The sequence below is a fragment of the Strix aluco genome, chromosome 3 (genome assembly GCF_031877795.1).
Source record: "Strix aluco isolate bStrAlu1 chromosome 3, bStrAlu1.hap1, whole genome shotgun sequence".
NCBI classification, from domain to species: domain Eukaryota; kingdom Metazoa; phylum Chordata; class Aves; order Strigiformes; family Strigidae; genus Strix; species Strix aluco.
Genome location: NC_133933.1, coordinates 48,889,971 through 48,907,313, shown reverse-complemented (window position 1 = coordinate 48,907,313; position 17,343 = coordinate 48,889,971). Strand labels below are relative to the sequence as shown.

Genomic DNA, 17,343 nt, shown 5'->3' with positions numbered 1-17,343 from the left:
TATGTGTGTATGCACATTTATGTGATACAGCAGTTTTGAACTTCTGAATTGTGGATTACCAATAAAATACTGGAAACCCGATTCAGTAGTGGAGATGCACTTGAGAGGATAAACTACTTGGAAGAGAGGATTCACTCTTCCATTAAAACATTATTAAATTAAGTTGCCTATTCTTGATGGTGGATGTACTATTCTTAAATTCCATTAATATGTTTCTGGACAGTATAGATAACCCTGGAACTGTCTTGCAGCAAACTTCCTTTAGAAAAAAGGTTTGAATACTGGTTTTCTCAAATTTCAGACAACATTGCTTTCCCCCTTTCTTCCTTAACAAAACCAATAAACAGTTCTGTATGCTGAAACTATAGCTAGAGGTATTTCAGTTGAAGTGAAATGTTAAGTTTGGCAGGAAGTATAATGTTACTGTAGTAATTGAGTGTTATCATATGAATGGCTTATTCAAGAAGTACTTGCAGTTGAAAAAGAAACATATCCACACCTGTCTCCCCAAAGAAAACAGGTTGTAAGTGTGGCATGTAGGCTCTCTTTAAAACATGTTTTTCTTTTCTTGGATATTTGAATGCATCCCTTGACAAACAAACCAGAGTTTATTTACCCCTTAGCTAATCTTTGTAACCACTGCAGATTTTCAGCTGCAGCTGAACACTCTCCTCAGCTGTGGGAATGAAAGCTTTTTGTTCTGTTATATGATTGTATCACATGGCTTCTTTTCCAAAAATGGAATAGTGCTTTTATTTCTCTTCCTGAACAGACTGATAATACTGATCTCTTTCAGTGTTGCAGTTTTGGAAAACTTCTTGCCATATATTAATAAGATTGATTAGGTCAAACTTGTACTCATGAATCAGCAAATCCAGTTTCTCTTTATTATCCAGATTCCAGTCACTGATCTTCTTTCTATATTCTCATATGATATGTACGTGGTAAATAAGCACTCACTGTTCATTCTCTTTGCCCTCTCATTTAGTTACTTCATCTAATTTTTAATCACCCTGAGGTTTATATTTTCCTTTAGACGACTCGATAAAGGTAACAGTTGGAATAGGCCAGGTGTCCTCTTGAGCCCCTGTTAGAAATGCTTCTAGTAGAAACAAATTCCTTCTTTGTTCATCTTTTTTTCAGTATAAGTATTGCCCAGTATATATTTGTTGTTGTTTTTCATGAAGTGGTAATAGTTGAGGAAGAAACATATTGAGTTGCAGTGCCTTGTGAAGAAACCTTTATAAAAGACATAGTCACTTAAGACTGACAAAAGCAAAAACTAAACTCTCATCTTGGAAGTCACTGTCAGTAGCTTTTGTCCCTCACTACTTCTCATCAAGTGTCACAAATGGCTGTTTGTGGAGTGTTGCCTGGTGATGGGTCTGACATTACAGATCTACTATAATACCAGCATATGCGGTATCAGAATTTATTGATCACCCTAGGATTGCAGTATTGTCAATAATGATCATACATACTTCCTATCTGCGTTTTCTTCCACCGTCTGCTTTTCACTCTTCCATTTCAGTTCACAGAACTGGGTAGGTGTTGTCTGTGTAGTCTCTACCTTTCCTGCAGTGAGCTTACAGGTTGCTGGAGCTGGGCTGTGTGCCTCTTTTCCAGATGGGTTATAGTCCTCTACAGAGAGTAGACACTTCTGTTTTTACTTGCCGTGGGGTCACCAGCTGCTGTGTTTACTTGCCACAGCCTACCATAGGGCATAACTCTCTTTTCTGCCCCTCCAGCAACTGCTCAACCAACCATTTTCTCCTTTTTACTCTGGGAGCAATTATAACAGGCATTCCCATTCAGGTTTTTGTTCATATTTTTATTTTCTGAAGGCATTAGTCCAGTATGAGATTTCCTATTGAAGAAAAATCTGACTAAATCAAGTTTAGGATTAAATAAGTCAGTGCAAAGCTTTGGGAGAAGAGTCATATTTTTGGTGTAAAAGTGAGTTAAGCTTAATTAGGGAGAGCAAAAGAAAAAATGAAATTTACTTCTCATATGCCAAAGTAAATGCATCTCCGAAGGCATCTGCCTTAATTAGGTAAAATTTTTTAAGAATGAAAGCATGTAACTTTGACTTAGACAAGGTTTTCATAGGTGCAGGCTTATTTAATTTGGCATATTATCAATTTACTGTCAGGTATTAGGGAGAAAGTTGTGACTATGAAGTATTTATATAATAATAATAAAAGAAACAAAAAACCCCTGCATGGAGTCTCATGCCCTGTAAAAGAGGAACTTCTCTAGCTGGAAGAATTTCCTCAAGGGCTTGCTGTAAATGAGTGATGGTGACACCTACTCCAAGAGAAGATCACAATCTTTTGAGAAACATTCTTGAGCAACTTAAATATCGAATTCATTCCTAGCTTCCTTACAATGGGTGTTTTAATTGCAGAGTGGTGTAGAAACATTGCATAACTAATTGCAGTAAGTCTGTTTTTAATTAGTTTATTTGGAAAAGAGTAAATACTTAATCTCTCAGTGAAGAAGCACTATTACTTTTTCTAGACTGTCTACCTTTTCAATACAGGCCCTCAATTTTTGCCTAGTTACTCAGCTTTATGGAATCTGGATTTGAGGACAACAAGAGGTGAATCATCAACAGTGTCTCCTAATACATCTTTATTACAGTAATAAAGATCTTTTCTATTTAAACTCTAAAGTACCTTTATTCTAAATTTGAATTCATGCAGTTTCTGCTTCCAACCCTTGTTTTAGGTTGGCCAGTTTTGACTGGATGGGAGGAGGAGGAAAGTGAGAATTTGCAGCAGTCTCTAAATTGATTAAGTATCTTTAAAAAAACACAAACAAAAAACTCAAAACCTTACTTTCTGGTGTGAAGACAGGCTCCTTTGAATTTCTAAGAGGCAGAATTGCCTTTTGCAAAACTGTGTATGCTAAACAGTGCATTTAAAATATTTTTTTTTATTGTGTTGAAACAAGCTCACTCAAAATTAGCAAACCGTATGAAATTTGTCAATCATTCCAATTAGATTTGAAAATATTGATAAACAATGTGCGTATGCCATAGTTATAAAGAAAAAACAAGGATCTTTCTAAGAAACAGATACTTCCCACAGAATCAGTTTGCTTCAGTGCTGACCTGTCTTTTGTCATACATAGTCTTTTTGGCAAGAACGGAAAGGGTCTTTTCCCCTCATTTGAAAACACCATAGTAGTATAGTTCAGGAACTAATTTATTCAAGACAAAGTGGGAATTAAAAAGAGCAGAAAAGCCAGTTTTTTGCTTTCACTGTATGTGATAAGGAATTGTGCTGGCATATGACATTGCTGGATACCGATGAGCAGATTTAGGTAGTCTGATCTGGAAAAAAAAAAAAGAGACACCACAATTATAAAATTGTACCATGACAAAATGAATTAATTTTAAATCGGAATAAGATTCTTGTCTATCCACAACTTTTAACATAGCTTAATTTCAAATGCTGGTTTTCTATTTTGAATTGAATTTCAGTCTGTATCCAGGTAGAATTTACACAAGCATACGTAAAAAGGAAAAAATTCTGTAGTGAGAAACGTACAGTGTCAGTCACATCATAGCTTCTCCTTTTCCTGTAGTCTCTTTTATTAGCAGTACTGACTAGAAGACTTCTGGGTAAGTCTGTTTTGTGTATAATATGCCCCGTACTATGAGGGGAGGCTTACTTAAATTTCAGATATATTTTAACAGATTTTGGAAGGTGAAGATTAAGATAATTTTAAGATGGCAGGTTTAAGACTGTTTAGCCTTTGGGGGTTCATTTACCCTGAAAAATTAACTAGTTTCCTTACTAAAGCTTTTTCTTCTCTAAAATAGAAAAGAATAAAGGGAGAAGAACAACTATTCTGTGGGACTGATGGTTGGAGAGTCTGTGTGGTGTAATTCAGTGGTTAGTAGCTGTTTGATGTTATACAGATACCTGCTAGATTTTAATTAAGAAACAGCTGTCTTCTGTCTTATGACTTGGTTTATCCTGTTACACTAATCCTCATCCGGTGTAATACTGATTGTTTTTCTAGATAGAAAAGTGCTACTTAATACGTGGCTGAAAAACAGGAAAGGTTAGAATATTTAAGATAAAGGCATTCATTTGTGTATTCATCAGGTCATTGACTTTATGTTAGTGCATAGGAGCTATCTAAGAGCAGCCCTCATGCTATGGGAGGCTCTGATGTGAAGTACTTGGAGCACATTTTGTGCTAGGCTGTAAACTGATAATATTTGATTGGATGTGTTGTCCCCATTGCCAGTGCTTATGTGCCTTAAGTGACTCAAGTTAAATGGGTAAAAGAAAATTTGTATAATGCTTGATTGTGTCCAGATACAGAGTCTTGGCTTATGAAGAATGGAGGACTGTCAGAAGGTCGTATGTGCATGTTACACACATATAGTACAACATGAAAATAGATCAGTAAATCAAGCTACTCTGCACTTTATATATCCTTTAATACAAACTTCACGTTATTACTTAGTTTCACTTGTGTGAATCTTACCTTCAGGAGCTTCGATCACGAGAAGAGGAGTTGACAAGAGCAGCTCTTCAGCAAAAATCTCAAGAAGAATTACTTAAGCGCCGTGAGCAGCAGTTAGCAGAACGCGAGATCGATGTACTGGAGCGTGAGCTGAATATCATGATATTCCAGTTAAATCAAGAGAAACCCAATGTAAAGAAGAGGAAGGGCAAATTTAAAAGAAGCCGCTTAAAACTTAAAGATGGACACAGAATTAGTTTGCCTTCAGGTTTGCAATTTTTTTTTGAAGTTCACAATGTATGTTATGATTAAATGTGCAGGCTTCAGTTCCATGGTTAATGTTTTTAGTATTAGCTATTGGCTGCTATTTTAATTCATTGCAGGTCCTTCTACCTTAATAGTGCAAAAGGGTATGGTAAGAATTGTATAGCCCCTTTTCGTGTTGTGTTTTTTTTTTTTTTCCTTCTTCCCCCTAAGGAAGCAACTTTCATGTATCATATTCTTGGGGAGTAGTCCTCATTTCAGCTGGAAGAGTCTTTCACCTGATTCAGCTGGAAGTCCATGGTATCTAGAGGGAAAGGTTACTAGCATGGAAGCCAAATGTTTTAAGACTGGTTCGAAGTTTGGATTTTTCCTATTGTTCTTTTTGTGCAGATAGAAAAGTACAGTCTTATTGAACTTTCTAACATGATCAAGTATTAGTGCTGTTTGCCCTAAACTTGCAAATACATAGTAGAAAAACAACACTTTGTAATGGCTGGAGGTACAGGTGTGGTGGGTCCATACCGCATGCTTATTGCAGTCGCAAAATACAACACAGCAGTTATAATCTTCAGTGCCTTACTTGTTGCAACAAAAGACTATAATAGCAACAGAACATACCACATTTTCACTCCAAAATAGTATAATTTTGAATATTAGAGCATTTCATTCTACCCATGAACGCATTAAAATGCCCCTTTTGCAAAGGAGGTGTTTGTAAAAAGTCGGGATTTTTTTAGTGTTGATCTGGTTTAGTGGTGCCTTTTTAATGCTGCCACGAGATGGCACTACAGAAACTCAAGGTTACACCGGTGGTTGGAAAGCCTTCAGTAGTGGTTCCAGCATCCTGATGTTGATAGGCTTCTTTCCAGTGGCTTCCAGGTCAAGTCTGTCAGTTTATTACTAATGCAGTAAGAACTTAATGCCACGCTCACACAGATCTGAGGATATCATAGCTCTCAGAATACCATTTAGCTCTTTGTTGTCAAGAATCATCCAGATGAACTTGTCTTTGAGACAATTCTGTTGCAAGAATAGCATGTAATCTAATTGCACTGATGATGGGGATTAGGGGCATATAGTCAAAATTTTTCATAGATTTTTTTTCCTACTTGCCAATATTTGTTCTTGTTCTTTTTTTACATTGCTATGAATATTTGTAATTCTGTAATTTTGTGTCTTGTTTTTCTGACATGTTGATAGATGTGACTTCCTCATCAATGCTACTTTTCGTGTTGTATATGAGTTACATGTTAAAAAAAAAAAAAAGGCAAATCTGATTGCCATGAATATTGATTGGTTTTAGATGAAATGTGGAGATATTTCTTACCCCTCTAACAACCAACAAGATTGAATAACAGCTTGTGATGTGAACGTGTTTCAGTTTGGGTCTACTTGGACCTACCTGCTTTTGTTGGTGTTACTGCAAACCTATCATATAGTGTCTCTGAAGGTGTGAAATCCTGCCTGACTCAATATCTAAATTGTTACCTTAAGAGTTAGTTTGTCAGTAGTTTTAATATGAACATATATTATCAATTCTAATTCATTATATAGCTTTGATTTTTTATAGTAAAGTGGTATAATCTCCTGAAGATTTTTTTATTCAAAAAATTAAAACTGATTTGTTTTATTCTCCTACAGATTTCCAGCACAAAATAACAGTGCAGGCATCTCCCAATCTGGATAAGAGGAGGAGTTTAAACAGTAACAGCTCTAGCCCATCAAGTAGCCCCACAATAATTCCTCGTCTTCGAGCTATACAGTGTAAGTCTCCACCATTTCTATTTGTTCATTTGGTCAACAGAGACTGTTTGTTCCATACACTCACTGCAATGCTGGTAGTAATATCAGATTCCAGACAGATTTCTGTCTGATTTCCAGATCCCTTAATTTGTTCTAACATTTGCAACTTGTTCTTTAATGGGAAGGATAATCTTGCTAAAATGCTAATTTTTATTAATTCAAAATTATTGTGAATGCTTTAAATCATGTATTTCCTTAATAACTTCAGGAACTCATTTGTAAACTGACTGGGATAAAAAAAAGAAGAATGAAAATTTATAATGGCAAAAGGCAAAGCATCACATTTAGAACCCATGTAAGATGGAAAACAAGTTTTTATTAAGTATTGGAGTCAGTAAAGGAAATCAGTTATGGACTATCAGAAAAAAAAAGAAAAACCAACGAAAAAAAAAAAGATTCAGAAAATAAGGGAGTCATGTAGGATGAAAAGGCTGAAGAATCAGCCATCAACCCAGCTTGCTTGTGTCGAAAGAGAAGCAAGGTTTGAGCAAATACAGAAGGAAATAAAGAAGAAAGCTTGATATAGGTTTTTTTGAAACCAACAGAAAGAAACAAACATAAAATTGTGGCTATGCTTGTAGGCCTACATTGTTCCATATGTACTGATGATAGAAGGGAAGGTGTGTTCAGTACTCATGTAGTGGAAGTACCATGAATATAGAAGAAAACCGATCATATTATTACAGTGAAGTCTGCATTTATATTTGGGAATGATATATGTAGAGATAGAAAACTGTTCCTACAGGATTCACTGCTTGCGTTTGTACTGTCTGATCTATTGTGCAAAGTAGATTGTCTAATTATCCATATTTAGTATGGAATGCTATGTGAGATGAAAAAGCCTCAAGTTTCTCTCTCTGTATGAAATCAGTGGAACCTGTTCCAGCTGATTGCTTATGGACAGTGACTATCTTCTCATCCAAGGGTAGTCACCTCTGAAGGGAATTACCTCAGAGTCTGGCATTATCAGATGTAAATAAGGAGGAGGGGAAGTCAAAATGTATGGGGATTTTTTTTCTGCTTACGGTCTGTAGCTAGTTTAAAGATTATTTTTAATTTTTTTTTTTTACCAACCTGAAACTTTGTTTTACACTTTGGATAGAAACCAAGTCTCTCATCTCTCTGGAATACCTCTGCCTTATGAAATCCTTTTCATTATTGATGTCTAAAGGAGAAGTGGTGTCTTTTCTGGCAGTAACTTTATTATTTGTCTGAACTGTAACTAATACAGTTCCCTGGGTGAAGACCATTACAACTCATATGTTGTGGATAAAGGAAAGAGCTGGATAAACCCTGTCTTGCTTTGCTTAGTGAAAACTGGAGATGGAAGGAAAAATGACGTAAAGTCTTTTTCAGAAGTTAGCTGACAGTATGTGTGTTGATAATGGTTTCCTGACCTCAAACCATGTGGTGGGTTTTTTTGATTGGTTGTTTTTTTACCACACAAGGTAAGAAACATTTTTCTTAGTAAAATGTCATAATTACATATAAACAAAACTGTCTCGTTTTATCTTTGATTCTCCTTGCTCTGTATGGAAATGCTTGGAAATGAAGCAAGTGTCAGATATTGGCATGATTCTGAAAACTTGAGAGATTTTTGGGTTTTGTTTTTGTTTTTGTTTTTTTTAAAAAAAACCCTTATGTAGGCTATAGCAGTGCCACTCCTTGCATGTGTGCTAAGTGCCACTGGGGATTCTCCTTTTTTTTTATTTGAGCAGGCATTTGTATTTGTAGGACTAGACATACAGGACAACATAAAGGCTCTCCTTTAAAAGAAGAACACTTCTGTTTCTGAGTTTGGATCCCTAGGCTTTACCTAAAAGCTTATCAGATCTCTCAGGAGTATCTAGCTGAAACAATTTAACTTCCACACCCATCTGCACCTGTGCAAAATAAATTCTCTTTCCCACAATAATGTTTTATCTTGATTTAACTTCAAAGTGTCTTTGTTTCAAGAAGACTTGCTCAAGTACAGATGATTTGAACAGGAATATCTAACAATTGGTTACTTGATTGCTTCACTTTGTCCTGAGTGAGTCTAGCTTCCAAATCTAAAAGTTTTTAAAATTAAGAAGTTTTAAAATTAAAATAAAAATCTAGTTAAACGTAGATCTTGTTATTAAACCAAATTCAGCTGATACTGGAAGGTGTTTTAAAGGGAGGAGGAAAACCAGTAAGATATGTATTCCATAGGTCCTGGAATCTGGTTCAAAATGGGAGCGTGAAGAAGGCAAGTAGAGTGCTGTACTACAGGGGAAACTGTGCTAGCGCAAAGGTGTAGGGTGAGGCAGGAGGGGAGGCCACTGTGCAGTGCAGCAGAACCATGGCCATGTAAATGCCACTTCATTTATCATGCTGTTATAACTGGTTGAGTTGTTTTTCTCTTAGGTCTCTCCATCATAACTGTAAGCACGCTACATTGATAGCAAGTTACTTTTCCAGTTGGTCGTATATGAAAATCTATTTGCCTGGGTCTGGTCCTAGAAGAAGGATCCTCTGAACCCTATAGTAAAAACCCACTATCAAAAGATTCTTAGTGCCTTTATAGATATGGGCTTTATGACCCAAAGACAAAAATATAAGGGAAACAGTTCCATTTCTGAAATCAACTTGACTAAGATCTCTGCTACATTCTCTTAATTTTTCCTCAGTGATTCCCAAAACAGATATACACACAACTAATGGCCGAAGAAACAGTATATATGTGTACCAGCAAGATGTAGATATCACAAGTGAATATGAACTTCCCAGTGGGGTTATGAAAAAAGGCAAGATTTCATTACATTTCAAAGGTGCTGGTTCTGTTTAATTTAACAGTTGAGACAGTGACAGACTAAGCATTTAATGAAGGGTTAGACACTTTAAAAGTATAATTTATTTTGGCATAGTGAGAAAGAAAACACTAATCATTGTCACAATTGGAATACTCTGTTTCATTTGATACCGATTGTTCAATAGCATATATTTTCTTCATTGGAATTTAAGTGCTCAGTCTAACTCACTTGTCTGAATTGCCTAAATATAAGGTTCTCAGTTAAAGGAGGCATGGAAAATGTGATTGTTTTGCTGCTTTATCTTTAATTTGGGTCTCTTGTCAGCTCATATATTATTTTTCTTGCTTGCTCATCTTTTTGGATCAGTGCAGTTTGCGTGGTGGTTTTTGTAAAAGAAAAAAATCTCAAATTTTGTCTCCTCCTCGTCGTGTTACTGTGTCAAAATAGTTTTGCAGAAAATGCTCTATTCTGTCAAAATATTTTGGTTTTAGAAATACTATTCATGTGTGGGGTTTTTTTTTGTTTGTGTGTTTAAATCCAATCTCTAGTAACTTCAGATGAAAGCAACAGAACTTGGGGAAGGAGCACAACTTTTCACCAAGAAGAGTTTGAAGATGTGAAGAGAAGTTTTAAAAAGAGAGGTTGTACATGGGGACCAAGTTCAGTTCAAACAAAGGATCGTGCAGATTGTAAGGACAAGTATGTCTACTACATTTTGTTTGTTTGATAATACTAAGTGTTCTTGGTAACTGAATCACTAACATAGGTAGTGAGTGAGAGAAGTTCTGCAGTCTCTAGTTACCATTAAAACTCAGTCTTACCTTTTAATTAATTTAGGAATTAAATTAATAATGAGTAGCTCCCCACATAGACTTGAGAATAAAATGCTTACTTAACTTAAGGTTTTGGTGGTTTTTTGTCTATTACCCTTTGTCTGAGGTTTTTGAAACTTGGAATATTTGGGGATGCTGAGCTACTAATGCATACCAGACATTCATGGCCTGTCTTATCTTGCCCTTCCTCAGATTGACTTGAGGTACTGCAAGTATGGCCCCCAGTGGGCACTTCCAGTATGATTAAATAAGACTGACTGACTGCACACGTGAAGCACAGTTCACACCCAGCAACATCATTTACACTGACAATCACAGAGTGAAACGGTTGTGAAAATCAGTTGGATACCTTCGCTTTCAGATTATTTTTTCTGATTGCTCAAAACTGGAGATTAGCAGTTTTTCTGAAGCAAGAGATCCTTTTCCTTGTCCCTTCTAGAATATATAATTATTTATAGCCCCTTTATTTTTTTCTTGGTAGAGACATCCACTCATTTACCTGCAGCAGCAGTTGGTTCCAGACCATCTATTGAAACTGGCTTTATGATATTGTTGTTTGTTTAATAAATTTCCAATATTCACATCATTTCTTCGTCACAGTGAAACTGCTGTCCAGGTTTTCACCAACTTTTGTTTTTCAATAGGTAGTCAAGGCCCACTTTTCGTTGGCTTTCTTTTTAGATCTGAAATTTTAATCTTATAAGGAATAGCTGATATAAGGCATGAATCAATTTATAACCATATGACTCTGTGCTATTATATACAGGGTTTTTTTACCTTTGGAAAGCATTACTGTTTTCAAGTTACTACATATTTATAGATTAAAAAAAGATGTTTTAGTAATTTTCTGTCAAAATGTATATAAGCATGGTATCCTCTGTAATATCAAAATAACTATTGTTATTTCAGAATAAGACCTCTTTCAGATGGCAGCAACCCTTGGTCAACGCTTTTAATGAAGAATCAGAAGGGTGTTCCCTTAGCTTCGCTATTTGTGGACCAAGGTAACAGCTATTTTTGAAAAAGTGAAAGTTGCCATATAATAGTGTTAAGTATACCTCCAATGTTACAAATTGTATTGCTTTGATTCCTTGAGGATTATGCAGATTATTAGAAGAGTAGTCATGCTACAAATAATTTTCCTGTGCAAAAAACCTATCTATAAAAAAAATGCAAGTGTTAACATCTTTACATTTCCACCATTAGCAGCTAAGAAATATACTTGGTGTGTGAGCAGTACCACATAGGAGATTTTTTTCCACTTTTTTGAGTTGCAGGCTGATCTCTGTACAAGGTCTGCAGTCACCACTTAGTTTCTTTTAAAAGGAAATATCTAAATCAGTAATTCTCTTGACATTTAAATGATCATTAATGATTTTATTGTTAGAGGAGTATTAGAGTATTGTTACTTTTTTTCTCTAGGCCACCATGGCCTAATGAATTAATTGGAAAAAATTCTAGTAACTCACTGGATTTTGGAACATGGCTTAATTGAAAACGTTGTAAAGAATGTGTTCCAGATCTTATCTGGCAGTTTGTGTATAGTAAAATACTTCACTGTAATCCATACATGGTAATACTTTCCGTGTTATTTGAAAAGCACTACCAAAGCATTGCAAATCCTCAAATATCACAGAAAATACAAAGACAATATCTGCTCTTCAACTGTGTTGGGTGCATGAAGGTTGAGAGATACATTATGCCTCTCTTAAAATAAAGGTAAGTCTTTCAGATGTGGAAAAGAATTTGTTTACAGTTTGCAGATTGATCTGCAAGTTACTTCTAATACAGTTTTCTTTTGACTTGCTAGAAAAATGAAATTGTAGCAAAATGGTACTTCTACTATTTTAAAGACTATCAAGAGAACATGAAGAGCTTTAGGCTTAGGATGTGTTTCTAAATCTTGCAGTGTCTCTGAGCTTCTGACTGCATCCAAAGGGGGTGTACAGTACAAGATTAATACTTGTGCAAGTGAAAGGAAATAATGGTGTACTTATGCAGCCATGCAATAGAAAAAAAGCTGAATTGCAGTCTTAAAGTATACCGTAATGTTTTATAGGTGTCTGTACTGATAAGAAACTTCTCCCTGAAGGTCTGGACAGTAAAAGACCAAAGCCAGTTAAGTTGCCGAATCAGGCCTATATTAATCTACCTCTTTGGAAAGATGATCAGGGTGAAAATACAGTGGAACATGAGAGTTTCGAAGAAGGAACCTCTGCTAGTTCTACAAATAGTACTCCTCAAATGACACCTACAAACAGTCTAAGCAGGACACTGCAGAAAAAGAAGACTGATTCAGTGCTGTATGGGTGTGCTGTCCTCCTTGCATCTGTTGCCCTGGGCTTAGATATCAGAGAACTGAACAAATCACAGGGTCCAGATGAACTCTTGCCTAAAGATGAGAAGAAGAAGCGTGATGGAATATTTCAGCGTGCATCAAAATTTCGCAGGAGTGCCAGCCCTACACGATTGCAGTCCAAGAAAGAGGAAACAAGTATTCCATCCCTAAATCCAGCTGCAAATACTGTGAATCTTCTCTCTATGCCCTCCATTTCCACAAAATGCCTACTTCAGTCTGACAGTGAAGATGCTCTTGTAAGCACTGTTCTTGGTGATTGTGGCCCATGTAGTTCCACTGATGACTTTTCATCTGAAACTTCTGAAAGTAAGAGAGAACAGAGGTTGCAGCTGGCTCCTAACACAGTTTCTACACGATTAAAAAATCAGCCTTTTAATCTTTGTCTGAATCAAGAATCTCAAAATGTGCCAAATGATTCCTTGACAAAGTTAAGTGTGTTGGGTCACAGACGAACCCTATCAGATGGGAACAATTTTCAGACCACAGGTGGGTAATTAAGAATTTAAACCGTAGGGGATTTTTAAGTATAGAAACAAAAAACGTAGGGAAACTAACCATTTACTAATGAGTTGCTAAGATTTTTGTTAAACTGTTAAGTGTTAGCTGAGCCACCGTAACTGTATGTGGGTAAGCCCTCAGCGTCTGCACACTGAATGGACTATCTGCACTTGGAATAGTATTCTGTTAAGGAGTGTGCATATGGAGATTTAAGGGGAAGAGATGGTTCATGTTAAGGTGACACCTATTTTCTGAGATGTTGCAAGACTAGGTTTCCCTGGTCTTTTCATGTCAGCAAGAACCTGCATTTTGTGAAATGTACAATATTAGCATTATGTCTGAAATAAACTGAAACTGTGTCAGTTGCATGTATTATGTAGTTGTGGACTTCCTGAGACTGAGAGTACACTTGTTTAATACAGTTTCACAGTCCGCATAGGTGAATGAGCATCATTTTAGTACTGCACATTTATTAACTTCAAGAAAAACAAGTTTGGTAATTCTTGATTAGCTTGCTTGACCTAGAAGTCATGTTACATGTTCCACGAATCCTTAAGTTAAGCTGTTGATAAAAATTTAAACTGAAGAAAAGGCCTTTAAATCTGGTTTCCATGTAGATGGATAAGTTCATGATTAATGAGTTTTTGAAAAGTTCTAAATTTCGATACTCATGTTCTGTGGTGGCTTAAGTGTAATATTCTTCATGGTACTCTGTGCATATGCAATTACTCATAATAACCAGACAAATTTGTGGGGCTTTATTCCAATCTCAGTATTCATCCAGTTACTGGGTGATTAATACTTTCTCTATATATCTCTTATAGCAATAAAAAATAAATAATTATGGCCTCTAGCAGAGAGTATAGGTACAGAAACTGTATTTGAGCACTGCTGGTCCTCTCTTAGGAGATTCTCCACGAATGTATGAGCCTTATTTTTTTCTGGTTGAAAAAAAGCCACTAGTATTTATGGCAACCCAGTTTTATAAATGGCAAAGAAATCAGAAAGCCACATGGTTTAAATTGTCTTTTTTTTTTGTTTGGCCTTTCCCCTAGCTAATGGATTTGCTTCAACCAATGATGTCTCCACATTACCAGTTCTATCAATTACTGGAACTCTGCACTCTCGGTCTGTTCAACAAAGAAGCAATCACAGTGGTATTTCAACTGAAAAGCAAAGCGCTATCAATATTATATCAAGGCCTCGACCTTCTTCTCTAAGAAGTAAAATCGATGCATGGCAGATTATTCCACGTATTATTAAACCAAACTCTAAGGACACTGAATATTTAGAGGGCAGTGTTGATCCAGATGTTAACTGCTTGCCAAATACTGAGGAAAGAACTAACTGCCATGTGCCCTCATTACTTGATATTGATGTGGAAGGTCAAAACAGAGACTGTACTGTGCCTTTATGTAGAATGAAGAGCAAAACTTGTCGGCCATCTATATATGAACTGGAGAGAGAGTTTCTGTCATGAATGCCTTTCATTTTAAAAATGTTTGCTTTTTAAAGGGGAACAAATATAAAATTCTTGTCCATCTAATGCTTTGTGCTGCTGTTTTCTCATGTACTGTGACAAATAGTACCAAAATTATTAAAATGGGCAGCTAATTAAGAAAGCGTAGTAGGTGCCTTTTTCAAATGTTTCTTGTAATCCCAGCTAGTAACTCTAAAAGCACAGTGCTGCACAACAGTATTCCAGGTGAACTTCATAAACATATTTTGAATTACTAAATAACATGCCCACCTCCCTCTGCAACGTCACAGAAGTTTTCTTTAGGTTTGAGGGGTTTTGCTAGGAATTTAACATTTGCACATTGAAAAAATGAATGACATACAGTAAGTTTGTGTTCTGTCAAGAAGAGTTTTGTCTAAGAAGTGGTTGTCAGCATCTTGCCTCTGTGGCCTGTACAGTTAGGGAGGGGGTCAGGGGATTTAAGATGCTTGGTGCAGGAGGCTCTGTTCACTCCTCATTAAGTAGCTGGTTACTTTTTGGCATTTGATACTGAAATTGGTTAAGGACCAGCAGCTGAATTTGCAGTCTTTGCCCTTGGTTTTTGTGAGAACTTTCAACCGTGTGCATTAGTTTCTCCCGAAAGTTACACTGCCTGTATAAACACTAGGGTTTCAGCCACCGTATCGATTGGAGAGGATAAGCTTTTAGTATTGCAATTTGATTAAAGGTATTTGACATACTCTGTAATGTGAAGCAACATTCCTTGTAGGTAAGGATACACTGGAACTTAAATATTTGTACTCTTAACCTTTTGAAGACTACAGTGTTTGCACTGAAAACAATAGTCTTGGATTGGGATCTTTTTGTTTGTGGTGGAAGGGTTTGCCCTCGTTTTTTAAACTCTGCTGCACCTTGTATTGAGGAAAGATGATGGGTTTTAAGGATGATTGGTTTTGGTTTTAAGTGAGCCAATGGTGCATTTTGCTGCACTCAAATTTAAAAACTGCAATAATTTAACATTAAATCTTTCGGTATAATCTCTACACCTTTTCTTCCTAAAGTTACTACTGAGTGCCCAGTTATTCATCTTTAGGAATTAAAGGACAAACAGATATGCTTGACTGGTTTTCAGTGATAGAAAGGTTTCTGAAAATTCCAAGTAGTTAATTGTGGGGGGAGGAACATTTAACCTTTAACACTGATACTGCAAAACAATTAAACTATCTAGTGAATAATAAAACCAAATGTACAGTATACTTTCCCTGATGAAAACATTTCTAGAATCAAAGGAACATCCCTCATATTCCAGTATTTGAAGTCTTCATTTTGCATATCATTTGACATTTAAATACTCTTCATAAATAAAATTAGATAATGTTAGAATAAAACTATTCCTATCAGAACACTGCTTTGTTGGGACCTGTGTTTCAAATGTTTTCTTCTCCTTTGCTCTGGGGTCTGGGAGTTCAGTTGTTAAATAGAATACACAATTGCTTAAAGCTTCAAAACCAAGGGATTAAAAAAGAAAGTTTCTGTTCTAAGACTGGTATATGCAGTACAGTGGCTACCTTGAGGATGACTGATAATTATGCACAACAAAATCATGAAGTCTTAATCACACAGAGCAGAACACAGAAAATGCAACTTCCCAGCTCTCAAAGTGAAAATAGAAAAGGATTTCCTTAAAGTATTAGTTTACCAGAAGTAAGGACATAACCACTAGTTGTCTGTAAAACTAAATGCCTGCATAGCAGATTATTAAGTTATTACATTTTGTTCAAACTTGTTTCTATTTCAGTATTCTTAGTTCTTTGTTAACATGATTCAGGTTGTGTACTGTTCTTGGTCTTTTCTTTAAACATTATTTTCATCAGAACACTTTAATAGATGAAGTCTATTCCAGTTTTAATACAAAATGTTTTCATGAATTAAAGTCAGGTAGTGCACATGGATCAAATCTTAAGTATAGCTTGATAGCAGATTTATCTTCAAGGCTTAGTTAGAATCTTGGAGCATTATGTATTTTTCAACTCTTTCTTGACCAATTATTCCTATGTAATACTGAGAGAAAAGGAGTTGATTGTATTGCATATTTCTGAAGAAAGCATCTCTGGCTTTCTACAGGAAAATCTCAGGTGCTGAAATATTGTGACTTGTAAACTTCTGTTAAGTTCTATTCTGTACTTTTAAGGTTTATATAATTTTAAATGTTGAATTTTGCACCCTGTGTTTTGTAATCAATAGTATCAGCATTAAAAGCCCTTTGTGAGCTATATAGTTTTCACTTATCAGTGGCTTATCTCTCTTCTAATTAAGCAAAGGTTTCTACTCCTGTTCAGTGGATAATTTCCTGTAAGAGTGGGACATACGATATGACCAGCCCAGTGTGCTGTAACTAATTTAGGAGTTTGTATTCCACCTCTTATTCTGAGACAGTTTAGGTAAGCCATCTCAAATATTTTTGTGATGCAGGTTTTTTAAGCTATAGTCTATAGTACTTTATGATTGTTTTTATACTTTAAAATAGTAGGCCAGTCTTCGCTGAAATTGAAGAGAAAGAGAAAAAAAAAATTATTGCAATCATGGTTCCGCAGTCTGTATTTCGCTTGTCACCAGAGAAACTTTCTATAAATGATCTGTCTTGGTTAAAAGTATATTTATTTTGATGTAGTTAATAGCCTGACCAAATAATAAATTATGTTGATTGTTTTAGCATAAAACTGCAGGTGCTTACACTACACAGATTAAGATAAACACTTGACATGCTGTTTTACAAAACCTGATGATTTAAATGTTTTTATTTAAAAAAATAAATGTTTTGTAGTTACTGTATTGCAAAGTGACCTGAATTTTCTTGTAAAATATATT

The 17,343-nt window shown here is 35.7% G+C and overlaps 1 protein-coding gene across 2 annotated transcripts in view; it reads left to right on the top strand.

The window, feature by feature from the left end:
• The window catches only part of MAP3K21 (mitogen-activated protein kinase kinase kinase 21), a 42,119-nt gene extending 25,371 nt beyond the window's left edge, over window positions 1-16,748 (top strand). The window contains exons 5-11 of one of the 2 annotated variants that reach the window (XM_074818459.1): window positions 4,513-4,753; window positions 6,391-6,513; window positions 9,204-9,320; window positions 9,875-10,025; window positions 11,069-11,163; window positions 12,219-13,004; window positions 14,072-16,748. In XM_074818459.1, coding sequence (XP_074674560.1) covers window positions 4,513-4,753; window positions 6,391-6,513; window positions 9,204-9,320; window positions 9,875-10,025; window positions 11,069-11,163; window positions 12,219-13,004; window positions 14,072-14,496 — 1,938 coding nt within the window. In that variant the 3' untranslated portion in view covers window positions 14,497-16,748. Of the gene's footprint in view, window positions 1-4,512; window positions 4,754-6,390; window positions 6,514-9,203; window positions 9,345-9,874; window positions 10,026-11,068; window positions 11,164-12,218; window positions 13,005-14,071 lie in introns of both variants that reach the window. The other variant, XM_074818458.1, reaches the window with a different exon arrangement.
• Window positions 16,749-17,343: the final 595 nt, after the last annotated feature.